The sequence below is a fragment of the Protopterus annectens genome, chromosome 1.part2, assembly GCF_019279795.1.
Source record: "Protopterus annectens isolate FY-2018-M chromosome 1.part2, PAN1.0, whole genome shotgun sequence".
NCBI lineage: Eukaryota > Metazoa > Chordata > Ceratodontiformes > Protopteridae > Protopterus > Protopterus annectens.
Window position 1 is genome coordinate 830255431 of NC_056727.1, and position 21072 is coordinate 830276502.

The following is a 21072-nucleotide window of genomic DNA, read 5'->3' on the forward strand; positions in this document are numbered from 1 at the left end:
GCAGAAGATGGAAAAACCCATCTGATGCAAATCTTTGTTCATTCATTACAAATAGGACCTCAGTTCCATCCTCATAACTGATACGGGTGTTTCCAAGCTCGCACAAGCCAACAATTCTCAGCCAAGACCTACCCATAATGCCCCTCTCCTAGTTATCCCAGATCTCGTTTACCGCATTCCTAGTCAGAAGTGCTAGCCATCTCTCTCAAAGCTAATAGAAAATTGTTATTTTTAAGACAGTTTCTCTTCAAAATTATTTAATTTTTAGTCAAGTTAGCTTTTTCTCACTGTCGCCTATAACCTAATCCTATTTTCTACCCTTTACCAAGGTAATTTATTTTTTTACCCTTATTGGTATCTTTGACGGGCCTTTCCTTACTACTAGTGGAAATAACATAATTGGTATTCTCTCCCTCAATTTTTCTATAGGATAGCCTTGTTGTCTTATGTCAGACAAAGCTAAGTTCTGATTTAAACAGTGTGACAAGTGTGGACATAAGATGCCCAACTCGGATACACATGTTCATTGTGTGTACTGTTTGGGTGTGGATCTTATTAAAGCTGACTGTGACATTTGTGCTAGTTTTAGTAACCGGACACTAGCAGAACGTAAAAATAAACTTATTTTAAAAGGCTTACTCAAGACACTTTTTTCGGAGGCTTTACCTGGATCAGAGGTCTCACCCCCTGCAGAGTCGCTCTGTTCCTGCATCTCTGTCAGTTACAGAACCAAGTCGGCTCCGTGCCTCGTCGGCGCAGACCTCTTTGGCACCAGGCTCTGTGTCCTCTCCCTCGGTGCCGTCCATGATATTCACTCCTATTTCAGTTCTAGCCTCGACACCACTGACTTCGGTGCCTTCCTTGAATCTCGCAAAATGGCTCCGATGACTGTACATGCTTCAACACCATTCCCGGCTACGGTGCCAACAGTTTCTTCGGCTCCAGAACTTGAATACCTGCCAAGGACAAGATACTCTCCAACTTACGACCCTTTTTTGGGGCAGAGGTTTAGCCCCTTTCTAGAAGACCTGATTCTTCTTCAGCAGCCTCCTTTAGATCCACTAGGAATTTTTCTGAATTAGACCTAGTGTGGGTTGTGGACCAGCTTCTGGCAGCTAGGGGATTGCCCATTTCAGCTAGACCTTCTGTCTCGGAATATTTTACCATGTGTTTCCCTGTTTATCATCCTTCAGCCTCCACCCAGATCTCGGTACAGATGTCCACTTCGGTGCATACTGTCTCGACTCAGACAGCAGTGTTTCCCCTGACTGCACTGACCACCCTTGCTGCATCGGCTCCGGTAGAGCCGATGCTTTCTCGGAGCGGTGCGTAGACTGTTCTTACCTTGGTATCTAGTCCGGCACCAATTTTCTCGCTGGCACCATCTATGTCCATGGTTTTGACGGCTTCAGTTCTCTTAGAGCTCCTCAATTGAAGGTGGGCTCCTGGGGGCGGGGTGAGACCCCGATTCTGAGGTTGTCCCTTCCAGTTCCAGCCTCCCATCCCTCCTCGGGTGGGCCTGCTGTCCAGGTGATGGAGAGGGTCCTTCATTCTGAAGGCTCAGTCAGCGCCAATGACATCAGTATCAGAACCCCCCCACCCCTGCATTCACCTCTCCCAACCCGCTGTTTCGGGACCACGGGCACGAGAGTCACAAGAACCCCCTTTGAAGGGAACCCCTTTTCCGGAGTTGTCCTCAGAAGATCCCACTGGAGAGCCACCCCGGAAGAAACGGTGCAAGAGGAAGCACCTTAATTCCCTGGAGGAATCCATCACCGAAGACGCTGATTGTGATGAGGGGTAAAGGTCCCCACAGTTTCCCCCAGACGATGTCTCATTCGGAGACATTATCAAAATCCTCAAGCAGCAGGGGACAGGAAGTCCTCTAACCCTTCTTCTGAGGAATCTGTGTTCTTGCAGGCCTTCCATGCCCGGCCATCTACTTCCTGGATGACCCCACTGGCAGACGACTTTGTTAAACTAATTTACCTAGAAGGCCCCGGACAATGTAGAACCTGTCCCCCGGAGGCCAGACAAAATTTTATCAACACTTGAAGACCAGCCCCACTGGTCCAAGCAGTTGACAGTTGAATCTGTGGTCGTGGCAACGGCCACCAAGAGGGAACTGGCAGAAGATAGTTCCACTGTCCATCCCCCAAACAGGGAGTCCCAGACCGTGGACAGACTAGGGAAGTGGACCTATGCTTCAGCGACCTTTGCCATTCGGTCACTGAAGTATCAGGCACACTTTACTCACCTCCAAAGAGACCTAATTTCCGAAATGTCTTCCTCTTTGGTGGGGGTACTGCCTGATGAGGTGTGTGATACTGTCGCCTCGCAACTAGCTAGCCTTTAATCCATCTCAAACTCGTCGATGCGTTTGATATCTCACTCCACTGAGGGGGCAGCTTGAGCTGCCGCATCTGACGTTGTCATGAGACGTAATGATTGGATGTGGTTGTGTGACTTCGCAACCCCTTTAAATCTTCCTTCGTCAATGAAACTGTCGTCGAATCTGCACTGTTTGGACCCAAGGTACGAGACACACTTGCAAATAGTGAGAAAGACCTTGTCTGCTGTGGGCATATGCTTTTCCAACCCTCAGAGGACCTACTCCAGGAACCAGAAGGGAGGAAAGATGTGGTTCAAGAAATCCCAAGGATCCTTTCATGACACTCGTGGTGAACAATCCCCCTGGGGCTGAGGGAGCAACTCATATGGAAGACACCCCTTTCGGGGTAGAGGGGGGGGGTCCGCGTAACCAGGGCGCTAGAGATTCTTTCTCCGGCAGACCCTACCAGCGCTCCTGAGCAGCAGCTCGATTGCTTTCCTCTGGAAGCAGTCTGGGGTCATTTTTCTGTGCATCTACCAGCCTGGCATCTTATTACTACCGATGTTTGGGTGCAGAAAATAATATCCAGAGGCTACAAAATACCATTCGATTTAACTCCCAGACTTGTCAAACGAATCCCCAATGTACCACCCAATCAGAGAGAATTAGCAGCCTTAGAAATAGAAAAGCTGCTAAGAAAGAGTAGTATAACCAGTCCCACCAGACCAGACAAGATCCGGGTTTTATTCAAGGTTCTTTTTAGTGCCAAAAAAGACAGGGGACTGGAGACCAATCCTGGATCTCAGCATATTGAACAAATTTATCAAACCTCAAAAATTCTGGATGGTTACGGTACAGTCCATTCTTCCCTTCCTAGGGAGGGACAATTGGATGTGCTCTATAGACCTCCAGGATGCATACTACCACATAAAGATGGACCACCGCTCCAGGAGGTTTCTTCGGTTCCGGCTGGGAGCCAATCACTACCAGTTCAAGGCACTGCTATTTGGTCTCTCGACAGCCCCCCCCCCCCCCTTGCGTGTTCTCCAAATGTATGGCAGTTGTGGTGGTAGCTCATCTTCGATTACAAGGATTCCAGGTGTTTCCCTGTCTAGACGATTGGCTCCTTACCGATCTGACCAGCAATCTCCTAGTCCACAGCCTCTCTTACACTCAAGGTCTCGCTCTCCGCTTGGGGATTGCAATCAACAAAGACAAATCTCTAATGTCCCCAGTGAAGACGCTGGAATTTATTGGAGCATTGTTTGACACAGCATCCTGTCAAGCTTCTCTTCCCCCTCACAGGCTTTTGAAAATAAGACACCAAATCCAAGACCACCTTCTTCAGACCTATGTACCAGCACGTCTTGTACTGCAAGTCTTGGGCTCCATGGCAGCTGCTATTACGTTAGTACCACTGGCAAGACTGCACATGAGAATCCTGCAGTGGCTTCTTTCCACACATTGGTCGTTGCTAACTCATCCACTCAACCACATGATATGTCTTACAAACCGTTGCATGGAAGAAATGCTATGGTAAATGAAGCCACAAACAAATCTTTGGTGTCAACTGTTCTGTATTCCACGGCCATGGTGACTACAGACTCTTCACTGTTAGGGTGGGGGGGGGTCATTTCCAGCGAAAGACTATCCAAGGCACCTGGTTCCCCCATGGAGGCCAACTTACACATAAATGTCCTGGAACTGAGGGCAATTCTTTTAGCGTTGCAAGCATTCCATGCATCCGTACCCTCTGGGACCATTGTAATTCAGTCAGACAACATGTCAGTCTGGTAATCAGCAAGCAAGGTGGAACCAGGTCTTACCCCCTGTGTTGGGAAGCCATGAGGATTTGGCACTGGACGAAAGCTTCCAACTGCTTTCTTATAGCAATGCACATTTACGGGAGTTCCAACCTTATTGCGGACAATCTGAGCAGTAACATCCTGATGCCTCACAAGTGGTCCCTCAACCCTGTAGCAGTGGATCGGATCTTCCAACGCTGGAGCAAGCCTTGCTGCGGCCTGTTTGCTTCCCCCTCTAAACTACAAATGCAGAAGATATTTTGCCCTGATTCCCCCTCAGGGGGAAACCACTGAGGGACGCTCTAACGCATGATTGGCCCCCGGGTCTTCTGTATGCCTTTCCCCCATTTCTCATCATTCCAAACTTTCTCCAAAGTGATCCTCATTGCCCCCTACTGGCCACGTCAAGTCTGGTTCCCATTTCTATGGCCTCATCTGATTCACAGCCCATGTATCCTGGCTCATTCCCAGGACCTGTTGTCTCATCCTCCGGGACTGATTCATCTGAACCTGCACAGTCTCAAGCTCACAGCTTGGTTCCTCCACTTCCATTGATTGCCAGGCTGCCTGACATCCCATCTCCTGTTCGTGAAATTCTTCTGGCCTCACACAAACCTTCCAGTAGGAAAGTTTATTCTAGTAAATGGACTAGGTTCTCTATTTGGGCCAAAGATCAGAACTTAGACCCTTTCTCTATGCCTGTTCAAAAGATCCTACAATACCTGACTACTCTTTTGCATACAGGAGCCTCAGCTTCAACGATCACTGTACATTTAGCAGCTATCGCCAATTTTCATAATGGTCTTTATAATTTTTCAATTATGTCACACCGCCTATGCAAGACCTTTTTGAAAGGAGTATTTACATGTTAAACCTCCAGTCAAGCCTCCCTTAGAACCCTGGGACTTGACTTTGGTACTTCAGTCTCTCACAGGTCCTCCTTTTGAGCCCTTTGATTCATGTGATTTGAAATTTTTGTCCTGGAAAACCATAGTAGCACTTACCTCAGCGAGAAGAGTATCTGAGCTGCAGGCCTTGAGTGTCAAAAAGTGACTTTATCCTCTTGGCTTAGAAACGTCATTATGTTTATCTACCAACAGAGTAAGCTATCCTTGCCTTCCAGAGTAAAGGCTCATTCTACCAGATCTATGGCTACTTCTGTAGCTTTTCATTCCAGAGCCTCTATGGATGATATCTGCACAGCAGCCACTTGGGCAAGACCTCATACCTTTATATCTCATTACAAATTGGATTTGGCCTCCGGGGACGAGCATCTTTTGGTTCTATGGTGCTCAGGAATATCCTTCCTTAGGGCCACCCAGGATTCAAGTAGTTGGGGACTCGGTCCTATTTATAATGAATGAACAAAGATTTACAACTTAATTTAAAGAAGTTATGTCTTACCATAACGTTCCATCTGTGTTTTAGATCTTTGTTCATTCATTACTTCCCGCCCTCCTTCCCCCTGCCTGGACTCCTGGTGGACTTTAGGAACTCCTGGTTAGGGTATTTGCTCAGACAGAGCCTCCTACTATTTTTTCTATTACTACATCTATTATCTAAGGGCGGGCAAACTCTATCTGGAGTAACTAGGAGAGGGGCATTATGGGTAGGTCTTAGCTGAGAGTTTTTGGCTTGCGTGAGCTTGGAAACGGCCGTATCGGTTCCGAGGATGGAACTGAGGTCCTATTTGTAATGAATGAACAAAGATCTACAACACAGATGGAACGTTATGGTAAGACACAACTTCTTTTTTCTACTGTTTGTATACATTTTCCACTTCCTAACGCTCTTATTCCGGGAACCAGAGAAACAGGAAAATGTAGTTCAAGAAAACCTAAGGGCCTTTCCAGGACACTGGTGGTAATGACTCCCCTCGGGGCAAAGGGGGGAGCTGTAATGGAAGATGACAACCGCGTGGAAGAGGTGGCCTGCAAAATCAGGGTTCCAGAGATTCCTTCTCAGGGAAACCCTACCAGTGCTCCTGAAGGGAGGTCCGATTGCTTGACTCTGGAGGCAGTCAGGGGAAGATTATCCTTGCATCCACTTGTGTGGCAAAAAATAACCACAGATGCTTGGGTGTGAAGGATCATTAACAGAGGTTACCATATTCCTTTTGAACTAACCCCAAAGCTAAGCAGTAGGATCCCTGATATTCTACACAATCAGGGGGATCACACAGCTCTTGAAATTCAAAAGCTGCTAGAAAAAATAGTCATTCCAGAAGTCCTGCCAAACCAGATGGGATCTGGGTCTACCCGAGGTTCTTTTTGGTGCCAAAAAAGACAGGGGACTGGAAACCAGTTTTGGATCTCGGCACTCTAAATCACTTAGTGCAGCAGACAAAATTCCAGATGGTCATAGTTCAGTCTGTTCTTCCCTTTTTAGGGAAAGATGATTGGATGTGCTCTGTAGACTTCAGGATGCATATTACCACATAAAAATGGACAAATGCTCCACGAGTTTCCTCTGCTTCCGGCTGGGAGCTAGTCATTATCCGTTCCGAAGCCTGCCCTTCAGTCTTACCACAGCCCCCCAGGCATTCAAATGTAAAATGTATGGCAGCGGTAGCAGCTCACCTGAGACTGCATGAATTCCAAGTGTTTCCATATCTGGACTACTGATTCCTTACCGCCTCCACTAGGCATCTACTCAAACAGACAAGGATTTCACCCTACACACTTGCTCTTGTCTAGGGATAACAGCGAATCTCTCCAAATCTCAACAAAGTCCCACCCAATAATTGGAATTCATAGGAGCCAACCTGAATAAGACCTCTTGCATAGCCTCCATTCCTTTTCACAGACTGCAGAAAATAAGATCACAGGTTGACATGATTCTTTCCAATGACAATGTTCCCGCATTACTAGTTCTACAGGTACCTGGATCGATGGTGGCAGCCATCACTTTAGTACCTCTAGCAAGAGTCCACATGAGGATTCTACAGTGGCTTCTATCCTTTCAGTGGTCCATCCTTACTCATCCTCTTTCTCATTGCATCTGAATTACCAATCGTTGCATGAAGGCTTTATCTTGGAGGATGGAATCCGAGGAAATTCTTCTGGGCCAACAGTTTTTCTCCTCTTCCCCAGGCCAGATTGGGGGGGGTGCATTTTGAGGGAAGGACTGTCCAAGGCACTTGGTTCCCCATAGAGGCCTATCTGCATATCCATGTTCTGGAACTGAGGGCAGTGCTGTTAGCATTGCAAGTCTTTTGAACTGTCCTCTCACATGGAATGATTGCAGTTCAGACAGACAACATATAAGTAGTCTGGTGCATCAACAAGCAAGGCGGAACCAAGTCTTACTCCTCTGCAGAGAAGCCCTAAGAGTGTGGCAATAGGTGATCTCTTCAAACTGCTTTCTGGTAGCAATGCATATCCCAGGGAGCTTGAATGTGATAGCAGACAAATTGAGCAGATGCATACTCCTGCCTCATGAGTAGTCTCTCAATCCTTGAGTGGCAAAGGAGGTCCAGATCTCCTGTCCCATCTACAGGGTCTAGTTCATCCCAATCTGATAAATCTTACGCTTATAGCTCTGTAGCCCCAGTTCCATTGATTGCCAGGCAAAATAACTTGTCTTCCCCTGTTCATAACATTTTGCTAGCTTCCCATAAAAAACCTTCCACAAGGAGACTGTACCTCAGTAAATGGAAAATATTTTCTTTATAGGCATGGAATAACAAACTTGATCCTTTCTCAGCTTTGGTTGAAGAGATTGTGAAATGTTTGTCTACGCTCTTCAAACAAGGAGCTTCTTCTACCATCAGTGTTCAGATTGCTGCCATTTCTAATTTTTATAATGATTTTGAAGGACAATCTTTAATTTCACATAGGTTGTGCAAGGCCTTTAAAGGGAACTTTAAGGTTAAAGCTTCCTTGCAGTCCTTGACCCATTTCCATTTTGAGCCGGCTGCTACCTGTGATTTGAAGTTTCTTTTAAGGAAGACCATTTTCTTAGTCGCTATTACATCCACTAGGAGGATTTCAGAGATTCATGCTCTATCTTCAAAACCTCCATACTTGATTTTTTATAAGGACAGGGTGTCACTGAGAACCACTCCATCCTTTCTTCCAAAGGTCGTATCTGAGCCTAACATTAATCAATCCATTGAATTAGCAGTGTTCTTCCCTAATTTTTCAAACAAGGGAGACTACTGCTTACATCCATTGGATGTCACAGACAATTGCTTTTTTTTTACCTCAACAGAACTAAACATTTTAGGAAGTCGGACCAGTTATTTGTTTCCTTTTCAGGTCCTAATATTATGAGTAAATCAGTTTCTAATGTTACGTTATCCAAGTGGTTAGAAGATTGCATCATCTTTGTCTACAACAGGAGAAATTTCTAACTGGCAGCTGCAGTTACAGCACACTCCACAAAAGCTGTAGCCATGTCTGCTGTTTTTCATTTCAAAGCTTCCATTGTTGACATTTGTGCAGCAGCACCGTGGGCTTCTCCTCATACCTTTATTACTCATTACAAAGTGGATCTGGTCTCCAGGGGAAGAGCATCATTTGGTTCTATGGTGCTCAGAAATATCCATCCTTAAGGACTCCCAAAATTCAACGTAGCTGGGGATTCTGTCCCATCTGTCAAGGATAAATGAAGATTGGTAACATCAGATAAAGAAGTTATGTACTCACCATAACATTCCATCTGTGTTGTCGATCTTCATTTATCATTGACACCTCACCCTCCTTCCCCCTCCTTTAGACTCCTTGAGGAACTGACCATAGTCATGGCTGTTTGCTTCCTCATGTATGACTTTGGACATAGCCTCTTCTATGATTATACTCTTACCTTTACCTTATTTGTTATAGTTGCAAACTCGATCTGAGGTAATTTAGAGAGAAGCATTCTGGGTAGGAGCTTGGCTCAGGAGTTTTTGGCTCGTGCAAGCTGTTGTAATAACCAAGCTGGTTCCAAGATTCAGAACCGAATCCCATCTTTCAAGGATAAATGAAGATCGACAACACAGATGGAAAGTTATGGTGAGTACATAACTTCTTTTTTGTGGGTCAAGCCCCTCCCCCACACCCCAAAAAAGTTTTGTTCCTGATGCATTCTGAAGGACTAGTTAACAGTAAAGCAGTTATAGTTTGGTTTAACGTTTGTCAGCCAGCATATTTAGCAAGTAGTTAAAATTTTAAGGACTTGGTTAATTGTTTTGGTTGTAGTTTACCTGCTGCATTCTAAGGTTTTGTGACTCACTGTGCTTGAGCGCCAATAAAATCTTATGTAATCAGCCTAACAAATTCTGTGTGAGCTTATGCGTTGATCATACTGGAATTTCTTTCCCCCATTAAATTGTGTTACAGTATCTTGTGTGTTTAATTTGTTATCCTTACATTTCTGTTTCAGTGCCCTTCTAAGTGAATATATATCTTGCGGAATGCAGAGTGATGCAGATGCTGATGGACTGACTGTATTAAACCAGCGAATTCAGCCATTAGTTAGAGTTCTTGAAAGAAAGTAAGTTCTGTCTCTGTTTTATATGAGTCCTGCTTGTAAATAATGGATTATATTTCTGCATGGTATATAGAGAAGAAAATAAACTATTTTTTGTAATAAAGTATTTACAAGTGTGGAACTGCCACGTTGCTATTTAGAAAAAGAATAAATGGAATCTGTGATAAAAGCAGGCAGTAATCTACAGTGTGTGTATGCAACAATGTGCATTGTGTTTTAATTTGTTTTTGTTCTATATATTGTTAATCGTGTTAGCCCTACTGGACTGAGTGGTACACAAGGAGAATAGCTGCAGTAATGCAGACACTGGTTGCAAATGAACAAATTTATGGAGATGTATGACATATTCAATATTTTTGCAACTAATAATGTACATGTAAGCTTGGCACTGGGATTACATAAAAATAATAGATGTTTGAGACCATTGTTAGCATAGACTTTTGTAATTAACGTTTGACATCAGGAATGGTTTCACATAACCATAATCTGACCATTGAACAACAGTTTAATCAGACTGATGCTTAATTTGTCAAATTACCCAAATCATTAATCCCATAGCAGTATGTATTTTGGTAATATTGTCTGATCACACACACACACACACACACACACACACACACACACACACACACAGTGTAGTATGCATGACTTCTGATTGCACATCTTCAGCAGAATGTGTTTACTGTTTAATTAACAAAAATGCATTAATGCTGTTTTCAACTCAGACTGTTTTCTTACAAGTGGTAGTTGATTCCACAGCAATATTATATGGTGGCAAATTGACCTGCTGTTTTTGTGACTTTTTAGGAACTTTTGTTTGATGCAGTGTTGCTGACCTTAACATTTTTGTTTAATGCCAGTGTGTATATGAAGTATGACAGTGTTTTTCAAAATCGGTTTGTGGTAGAAGAAATGCTGAGCATAGAAAAAGAAAATTTGTATAAATGTTACATGGCACAGTCTTTAGTACATTGTAGTGGTGATAAGCAATGAGCGATGTGAAGCAAGTTCCTCCAGTGTTTTTTTAAACTGTTGTCAACTTTCTGTATACATAGTTTGAGATTATCGGTAATGACTGATTCCACATAGTAGCTTAGGTTAGAAACACTTGTGTTGTCCTACCAGTCTAGCTTTATACCGTAACTGCGCATCAATTGGATCACTCCTTTCTTCTGCATACGTGAGAAGAATGCTGTTACCATTTTAACATTTTTCATACGGATACTCAGGAAACAGTTGTAGCATAAGCATGGTTGTAGTTCTGACCAGTAACATACTTGTTTATGAAAATTTGTTAAAAGTAACCTGCACTTTGGCAAGTCTTTGTACCTTAGTACTTTTCAGATTAGTACATGCTTATTTTATTCTTTAAAAAGCACTTTTTTCCTGCTTGACTTATGAGACAAATTAATTCTAACCTTGCAGTTTCTGTGAGCCTGACCATGTAATATGTGTTTTTTTTCTGTTTTGATGAGTGCATATCCCTGTAAAACACAAAGGATTAAAATTGTCTGAGAAGAGCATGCATTTTCTTTGAGGCTATTCTCACTTTAGTGTAGTTAGTGTCCTATTTTGCAGTTTTTGACTCTGCTGTCTTGCAGTTTATAGGCCACAGCCTCCTCTCAGCCATTTAGCCCATTTGTTCCCCATTGTCACCAAGATGAGGGGTGGCTGGGAGGAACCATCATTAAGACAGTTATCAGGGGTGGTACTAGTTTTCTTCAGTTCTACCCACCTGTCCAGTGATGTCTGTAAGTTAGTTATGTTGCAATATCCTTCATGTCTTCAAGGGGATGACATCACCCAGTCTATCCAGAAGGGAAATCCAATCACATGTGTGCTCCTGGGAGTTTGCACTCGCTCCCTCCCTCTTCATAGATGGGCACACTCATCCTGCCTGCCTGAACTGGTAAACAAATGTAGGTCATCTCTGCCATAGTTGGGGCTTTGTCTCTGTATGCCACGAGCACAGACTACTTTAGTTAATTTACAATTCTGCAGTCTTCAGTTACAGAGAATGGATTAAGTGGAACTGCTGTAAGCAAAAGTATCTCTACCTTGTGTGTTTACTTACTGTTGTTGATTAGAGCAGTTTGTACGAGAATTTTAATTTTAATTATAACGTCATCCCAGTTCCTCATTTGTGAAGGTTGTATAGAAGATGGAAACATATAGTAAGAAGTTTGAAAGTGTGTTGTTCATTTAGAAAACTACAATCTCTGGCCGTCACCTTTTCAGTTTATGGACACAGCTTTGGATGTTCCATCAGAGGAGCTAAATCAGAATTCAGAATATGGATACACTGAAATCTAGGATTAAATGATTCCTTGATGAAGTGGTCTAGGGTAGAAGAAAATAACAGTGTATGAGGTGTGTGCATTGTTGTACAACATTACTAGAGTAGATTACATGTTATACACAATGTTGAGATTAAGCACTGGCATGTGTGTAAATAATTGGCAGAACTCTTCCTGATCCAATATCGACTTTTATTTCTTTGTATTCTTTTTGGATTCCTCTCCTGCCCAAGCATCTAACCTGTCTAGTTGCTCTGCCTGTTCCAGGGCATAATTTGTGCTTGGGGGGGGGGGGGGGGTTAGAGTTGAACGGATGGCTTTTTACTAGATTAATTGTCTTATAATTGAGTTCTTTGGTAATGGACATCCCATATGTGTACTTCATGTAAAGTGTAGCCCTCTTACTCTACCCTGAAAGACTTCTTGCCAGTGCTGGTCTGAGACCATGCACCTCAGGAGATTCTCACCAGACTTTGCTATGCCCCCCCCCCCCCAAAGCTGGTTTTCCATCATCCCTACTTTAGAGAAGGTGAGCATGCTTTCAGCCCCCCATTTTCCCTCACTTGGCTGGCCAACTAGGAGCTTGTATGGTACTTAAACATGTATCAATGGGAATGCAGGTGTGATCTTATCTCTACCTTAGTGGAGCCAGCTAGTATCTGCCTTTAAGTTGTTGGGCCATGTTTGTGTCACTGTCGAGGAGAAACTGCTCTGATTTCTTACATGGTTCTGACTTTTGTCTCCATTAAATTTGTTCGAAATTATATTTTTGGTGAGAAAGACAGGGATTTGTGAAAGGTGTGTCTACATTTTCCTTCCCTAGAAAAGAGATGCAGTACGTTTTCTGGTTCCATTCTCCTTAGCTGTTTTGGCAGGTTATCCAAGTATGCTGTTTGCCAAATATTGTTCTTGTTGGGTGAAGGGTGACCTCATAGAAATGAACAAATTAAATTGATAGAGGAAGATAAGAAAATTGTATATTATCATTTTTCAAAAAAGCCTGTTGAGAAGACATTTATTTATTTTTGCTGTTAGTGACACTGCATGCAGATGCATCTTGTGTGGAAAAAATAGTGAACCAAAATACGATGACCCACAAACCCCATTGTATGGTATTCAGGTTCTATGATGAAGAGCTGTACTTCATAAAGTGAACATTCAATTCATTATTGCTTTAACATCATGGACAAAGGGAGTCAGTCCAGTCCGTTTGACTTTTTGATAGAAACAAATGACTTGCCCTAAGAAAATAAGCAAGTTGGTAGTACTAAAACATCATAGGCAGCTAGGACATCCCTCTGTTGATGAAACCACATAAGTTACTTGTAAGTCATAAAGTACAGACTTTGGGTTATATTTTGTTTAGTGGAGATTGGTGAACAGTTATGATACATACCCAAAATGTCCAAGTTTAGCTCAACTGCAGTACTGATGTTGGCTACAAGGTAAAATGAAACCGGTCACTGAGGGCTTCCATGAGTTGAAGTCGTATATGTTAGTTTTACACAGTTGATCATTTTACCAGTATCGATGCAGGAAGTATTGTGATTGTAAAGAAACCCCATGATGTTGTGCAAAAGCCTTATTAATCAATCTTTTCCCAAAAGAAAGTCTAAGAATCTGCATCCGTACATCACCTTTATGCCCTTCCTGACTCTGAGGGGAAGGCTTTGTCCTTTTCCCTGCTGGACTCCACTTCTCTGGTTGCCACCATTCAGTCAAATGCAGCTATGATGCAGCTGATGCTTCTTTTAGGACTGCTGCCTTTGGTTCAGTTTTGAAGTGTTATTCTTGGCTTTCTCTTCAGGCCTTGCCTTTTGACAAAGGCCAAACATTTTGATGTTTCTTTGGATAAATAAAGCCTTTTTGGATCTGCTGCTGCTGACCTTTTCAAGTCCCTCCAGGACAAGGGCAAAGCCTTGCAGGAGCTGTAACGTATTTTTGTTTCTCCCAATCTTAGATCTCAGAGGAACTACCCCCTCAAGTCTGCTTTTGTTTTGTATGCATCTTGCTCTCCTCTCAAGGGCAAGAAGGGTTCTAGGAATGTGCCTCCTGCTAAGTCTACTCAGACCCCTGCCTCCCAGAAGTCTTCTGTTCAGGACAAGCCTGGTTCTTTTTTACGATTTGCTTCCTCTTTCCCTCGGCCAGGTTCCTTTGTCCCTCTAGATTTCCTTGTCTCTTCCAAATTGGCTACAAATCACTTCAGACTTTTGAGTTATGTCCAGTATACCTCAAGGATATTTCATGGTTTGGAAATCCCTTCCTCCCTTTTCAGGCATTGCTCAATATCCTAGGGAACAGCTCTCTCATTTCCCAGAGGTTCTCTCTCTTTTGGTTCAGGGCACCATTCGAGCCCTGCCTCCCACTTGGGTACGGAATGGATTTTATTCCAGGATGTTTTTGATCCAACAAAAGGATGGCACATGAAAATCTATTTTGGATCTCTCCCCATTAAACACACTTTTCTCAAGATTCCTTCATTTTGGGTGTTATCCCTTCAGACATTGTTTCCTGTTCTTCCGCAGGCCCTTCTGGTATCTCTGGATCTCAAGGATGCATACCTTCACATCCCCATCCATTCTCTTTTCAGGAAATGTTTACATTTCTCTCTCTTCCTTGCATTTTTAGTTATCTGCTTTGCATTTTGGCCTTTCTACTGTCCTAGTGGTATTCACCAAATGCCTCGCTGCTTCCATTGCTTTTTGCAGGATTTGAGGTATTCAGATTTCTCCCTATCTAGATGATCTGCTTATTCAAGCTCCTTCCCCCAGCAGCCTGATTCAGGATTTCAAGTTTACTACTTGTCTATTATACAGTCTGAGGGTCACCGTAAAGCTCCAGAAATCAGTTCCGACTCCTTCCCAGGATCATATTTTCCTCAGCTGCAGAGTTCATACATTTCCTATGTTGACATCTGTACCTACCCCCAAGGCTCTCTTTCTAATGATATTTTTCCAATTCCTTCCTTCTCAAGCCTCTGTCGTGGCCAAGGAATTTCCCGGGGCTTTGGAGTTCATGGCTTCCACCTTTCCCATGCTCCCTCGTGCCAGGCTCCATATGAGGGAACGTCATTATCTCAAATTGTTACATCTTCACCATTGCCACCCGTGGACGTCCTGTTACTTTTCTTTCCCTATCTCAAGCTCAAGCTTCAGTGGTGGATTCATCAACTTTCTTTCAACACAGGACTTCCTTTTCAAGCTTAGTTCCTACTCGAGCTCTTTACAGACTCATCAAACTGGGGGGGGTTGCCTCCTGTGGCCCCCCTAAAGGTTCATGGTCTCTGGCGTCCTCATCAGAGGTCATACCACATCAGCATAAAGGAGAATGAGGGCTCTGCTTCTGGGTCTGCAAACTTTTCATTCCCTCTTTCATCCCAGGCCCCTCAAAGTTTTCACAGACATTACCACAGTGATGGGGGGGGGGGGCACAAGGTCCTATTTTCTTTTGTACACCATCTCTTAAAGTCTGAGAGCTAGCTATCCAATATTAAGTGACTCTTCAGGCATTTTACGCTCTCTCAAAGCACAATCTAGTGTCTGGCTTCTTGAGCAAGTCCAGCACACAGGTTTTTGAATGGATGCTTCACAGAGATGTGTTCCTGGACATTGTCCATCAGTGAGGTATTCTTGAGATCTGTCCGTCTCGCATCTAAACGGACACCTTCCTTTGAGATGTTTGAGTCCCAGGTCCTCTGGCTTGGAAAGTGGAAGCACTGTCTTTTCCGTGGAAGGGATTTTCTCGTACCCCCCTTTCCTCTCTTACCTCGAGTTGTGCATAAAATCAAGCAGGACTCTACCAAAATGTTCTTGGTGACTCCCTTTTGGTTCAGACAGCATTGGTTCCCCCTTCTTTTTCACTTTGCCAGGCGTAGTCACTACAAGTTACCTCACTGGCTGGATCTTCTCACAGAAGGCAAAGGGGTCTCTTATTTATCCTCATTTGTTCACTCTTCAAATGATACTGTGGCCGATGGAGTTTTGATCTCTTTTAGACACCTCTTTTCTAACAACATGCTTTGGGTTCTGCAGTAGGCCAGGAAACCCACTACCAAGAAATTATATATATCCAAATGGAAAAGATTGTGTCTGGTGCCTCTCTCACCATCAGGATCCTCTTTCAATGGAGGTTCCTTTCGTATTCTTCAGTAAATGCTCACCTGTCAGCAGTTTCTGCTTGCCTACCCTTGAATCCTCCTTTGGCCTCTAGATTTGAGTCCAAGCAATTTCTTGAAAGCGTCTTTCATATCAGGCCTCCCAAGAAGCTTATTCCACCTAGTTGAGACCTCAATTTTCTACTTGAAAAATTGATCCAGGCTCCTTTTGAGCCTTCTTCCTTGCAGCATCTGTGCTTGGAAGACTGTTCTGCTTTTGGCTCCTACTTCATCCAACAGGGTGTCCGAACTTCAAGCTCTGATGGCCATTCCTCCTTTTTTAGTTTTCCATAGAGACTGGGTGTTTCTTTGTACTAGTCCATCTTTTATTCCCGAGGTGGTCAGTGAGTTGTCCCCTAATCAGCCTGTTCATATTCATTCCTTTTTTCTTTTTCTCCACAGTTTGCCATTGAGAAGGTTCTTTGCATATTGGATTTGCATAGACTGCTCAGATATTGCTTAGATAAAACTAACAATCTGATGTCAATTTTTTCATCCTGTCCTCGCCGATGGGTTATGGATCCGATCCTTGGATCAGACTCTGCCGTTAATAAGCTCATGGCAACCAAGGAAGCTCTTGGACACTTCCCTTACCAACAGTGCATCTCTCCCGTACTCCCACATCTCGTTTGCTGCTTCTTGAAACACATGGCTATCCTTAGAGCTCTTGGATTATCAGGTCATATATCTTAATTATTGCCTTTTTCTCTGCTCTTTTTTCAACATTTTTAGTGCCTCATTGTTCTCTCTCTCCCCTCAATAGTAAACTTCACTTTTTTTCACTTGGTAACTGCTTTTTGTTAGGTTACTTATCTTTCTCTCACCCCTCCCCCCCCTTAACTGTCATTTTTTCTAGTCACTGTTATTTTCTCCTCCTTTACCATTTTTTGATAGCTTCTGGGTAGTCTTAATTTCTATTGTTAGTAGCCCCCCCTTCTCTAACTCTGTTTAGAAAAGCACTTTTTTCTGTCTTGTTCCTTACTTACCTCTTAGTCATGTCAGTAAAGCATGATAAGCCTGCTGGCTTCAAAAATGCTGTAAATGTGGGCATAAAATCCCGCTCAGTTATTGTCATGACCTATGCGTGTATTGCTTAGGTCCTTTTCTTGTGCAGGAGAATTGCTGTATTTGTTACTCTTTCAACCACCGTGCGTTGGTAGAAAGAAGAAATAAATTAATCCTGAAAGGGATGCTTCCATCTTTTGAAGAAGCCATTTCTGCTCCACCAGTTAAGCTGGCTTCTAAGTCAAAGTCTGCTCATCCCAGCCCTGCTTCTTCCCTGTCTGTCAGATCTAGTGATAAGGGAAAGAGAAGACCTTCTTCCAGTCCATTGGAGTCATCGTAGCCGAAGACTAAAATGTCCAAACATGCCGATAAACATTGGTTGGGGCCATCGGCACTGACTACTGTTAGATCAGATCTAGTATCTTCGGCTCCATTTTCATCTGATAAAGATGTACCAGATACATTGGTATCGGATCCAAAAAAAGAGTGCATTTAAGCTGGTTATCTCTCTTTCTTGGACCATGTACTCTCCTAGCTATCACCCTGTACCTTTCAGAGTACCATCCCCCTTTTTATCCAGGCAGAGAGCCCCCTGTGGCTCTTCTCATTCTACTAGGACCCTTACTGAGGACGATGTGGAGCCCTTGGTGCAAAAGATTTTGTGGGCACATGGTACAACAAAGTCACCCTCGGCCAAAACCCATTTGGCTCCAGGGCTTCTTGAGACCGCTACTCCCCCTTTGGATCCTCCTCTGATTTTGGAGCCAGTTTTGGAGCCCTCTGATCTGATGTGCCCGGTGGTGCCCTTTAGGCCAGATCCAAGAACATCATCATCAGATCCGGCCTTGGCTAGTTCTTTCTCAGAACCGGAGAACTCCTGGAGCCATAGTGACCCTCGAAGTCCTCCAGAGCATTCGACTCCCAGATTTTCGGAGCATTCAGTGCATCTTGGGGCTTCTGTGCAAGTAGGTTCGGCTCCTGCTTCTACCCAGGGTGAGCTGTCTTTGGGGCTGGAAGAGGCTTCTACTCAAAACCATGTCTTCTTGGGTCCAGAGTCCTCTTTCACCCGTGAGCAGTCTGCTTTTAGGGCATTGGAGAAAAGCAATGGCTGCCACTGCAACAAAAAGGGTACCTTCCTCTTCGGATCCTCAGTTCCGTCCAGATGTCCTGTGTGCCTCTTTGACCACCATTCCCCTCAGCCAGCAAGATGTCAAGCTCCAGGATACCCAGCCGGGTCCCCCTGTCTCTTTTAATACTTCCCTAGAGTCTCTCACTGAGGAGGTTGCTCAGAAGAGACTTTGTAAGAGGAAACATCTGGATTCCACTGAGGAGTCTGCCACTAAAGACACCAACCTCGATGAAGCCAAAGGGTGACCATGGGTTCCCATGGTCACGTCCTGAGGACGTGTCCTTTGAGGAGATTCTAGAAATGCTGAAACAGAGAAGTGGCTGGCAGTCCAGTAATCCTTGTGCTGAGGAGATGGTGTACCTGGTAGCTTTTGGCTCTTGCTCGGCTTCCTCCTGGGTTACTCTGCCCACCGATGAGCTCATAGATTTGAGTTCTCAGTGAGCATGGGACACCCCAGACTCCATAGAACCTATTCCCTGGAGACCAAGCAAAATAATTGCACCTCTGTCAGATAAAGCTTTCTGGACCAAGGGTGTTGCAGTAGATGCCATGGTTGTGGGAGCAGCAACCAAAAAGGAACTCTGAGGACAGTTCTACTATCCATCCTCCTAATAAAGATTCCAAGACAATGGATAGGTGTGAGGAGCATATTTTCTCATCAGCGACCTTTGCTTTCTGATTGCTGAGCTATCTTTCCCATTTTACAAGATTACAAAGGATCTGATTAAGGATCTCACAGATGCCCTGGAAGTACAACAAAAGGTATCTTCTCAGCTAGCAACCATACATTCTGTAGTTAACTCTTCCATGAGGCTTATTGCTCATTCGGCCGAAGGAACGAGTAGGGCGGTGGGTTTGGGCATTGATATGAGGAGGCATGCCTGGATATACCTGTGTGTCTTCACGGAGCCCTTCAGGTCTTCCTTTGTCAATGTGTAAACGCCCCATTTGATGATTCTTCCCTTTTTAGACCAAAAGTCAGAGATACCCTTTCCAGGTGTGAAAAGGAAGGTAAAACTGTCTGCCGGAGGCATACGCTTTTCCACCCCACAAAGACCCATTCCCTAAAAGTCAGAGAGAAAGCGGGAAGATGTGGTTCAAAAAATCTCAGCCCCCAGGGTGTTCACCAAGTGTATGGCAGTGGTTGCATCTCACCTGTGATGACAAGGATTCCAGGTTTTTCCTTATTTGAACAACTGGCTCATCTCTGCCAAGACCTGGTATCTACTACTAAACACATGGGACTGTGTTCTTCACCTTTGTGCACAATTGGGGATCACAATAAACTAACAAAAATTTCATCTGGACCCTGTACAAACCTTGGAGTTCATATGAGCAGTTTTGGACACTACTCGGATGATTGCCAAGCTTCCACCGTCAAGAGTATTGACGATCAGACGACCAGAAAATAAATTGCTTTGAAATCAAAAGGTGGCTGAGCCTCACGTTCTTCAAGCGGTGGGGTCAATGACTGCACGTATAGTACTAGTTCTGTTAGCCAGATTCCACACGAGAGTTCTTCAGTGGCTTCTGGCTGTCCAGTGGTCGATTCTTAATCAGTCCATGTCCCACAAGGTTTTGATAACCAGTGCCTGCAAGAGATCCCTCTTATGGTGGATGCACTCAGACCAGTTGTTATAAGGCCTATCATTTGTTCCCTCACAACCACAGGCCATGGTGACCATGGATGCCACCCATATGTGGGGGGGGGGGGCATTTTCTGAGGAAGGTCCAAGGTAGCTGGTCTGCAAACTAGGTGAACTTGCATATCAGTGTCCTGGAAATGAGAGCCGTACTCCTTGTGTTGCAGGCATTTCAGGCTTCTCTTCCTCTGGAAACAGTTGCTGTTCAGTCAGACAACATATCAGTAGTCTGGTGCATAAACAAGTAAGGGGGAACCAACTCTTACTCTCTATGTCGAGGTGATCTCAGAGTATGACAATGGGAGATCTCCAACAGTTTTCTTATAGCAATGCACATTCCAGGGAAATCAACGTGAAAGCAGACAAATTGAGCAAGTCCATTCTTATGTCTCATGAGTGGTCCAGCAGAGGACATTTTTCGCAGATGGGGCCAGCCTTGCTGCAGCCTTTTTCCTTCCCCCCTAAACAACAAAGGCAGCAACTACTTTACCCTGATCCCCCCACAGGGGGAGTCCCCAAGGGATGCTCTCACTCATGTTTGGCCCCTGGTCTACTTTATGCCTTTCCTCCACTTCCCCTAATCTCCAAGTTCATTCAGAAAGCAAGCAGATTGAAGAGAACAGTAATCCTCATTGCCCCATTCTGGCCTCATCGAATTTGGTTTCCCTTTCGTCGGCATCTTCAGAAGAAACCCTGGATTCTGGAAACCTTCCCAGGGTTGCTGTCATATCTGACAGGAATGACTCACCCCAGTCTCCACAATCTCAAGCTGACAGCTTGGTTTCTCCAGTTCCATTAATAGCCAGACAACCTATGCTCTCCTCGCCGGTCAAAAATATTCTGTTGTCTTCTCAAATAGTCTACCAAAAAGCTGTATAAAAGTAAATGGAAGAAATTTGTAATTTGGACTTGGCAACGTGATGTAGATCCTGTTACAGCTGCTGTTCACTTTATCTTGGATTTCCTGGCTCACCTTTTTAATAACTGAGCTTTTGCCGCCACAGTCATAGTTCAGTTAGTGGCCATTTCACTTTTTCATGTTGGAGAGGATAATTTCCCCTTGATTTCCCACAAACTTTGCAAAGCTTTCTTAAAAGGCACTCTGTTAAAACCTCCTCACAGGGATCCTTTTCCTCCATCGGACCTCAACTTAGTACTGCGTTCTAATGTACAATTACCCTTTGAACCCACAGCCACCTGTGATATTAAGTTTCTTTCCTGGAAAACTGCCAT

The 21072-nt window shown here is 44.1% G+C and overlaps 1 protein-coding gene across 2 annotated transcripts in view; it reads left to right on the forward strand.

Annotated features, from left to right (window-relative positions):
• The window catches only part of HEATR1 (HEAT repeat containing 1), a 1780420-nt gene that overhangs the window by 288253 nt on the left and 1471095 nt on the right, over positions 1-21072 (forward strand). For both annotated transcript variants that reach the window (XM_044059100.1, XM_044059109.1), the window contains exon 10: positions 9505-9615. In XM_044059100.1, the coding sequence (XP_043915035.1) occupies positions 9505-9615 (111 nt within the window). The remainder of the gene's footprint in view (positions 1-9504; positions 9616-21072) is intronic.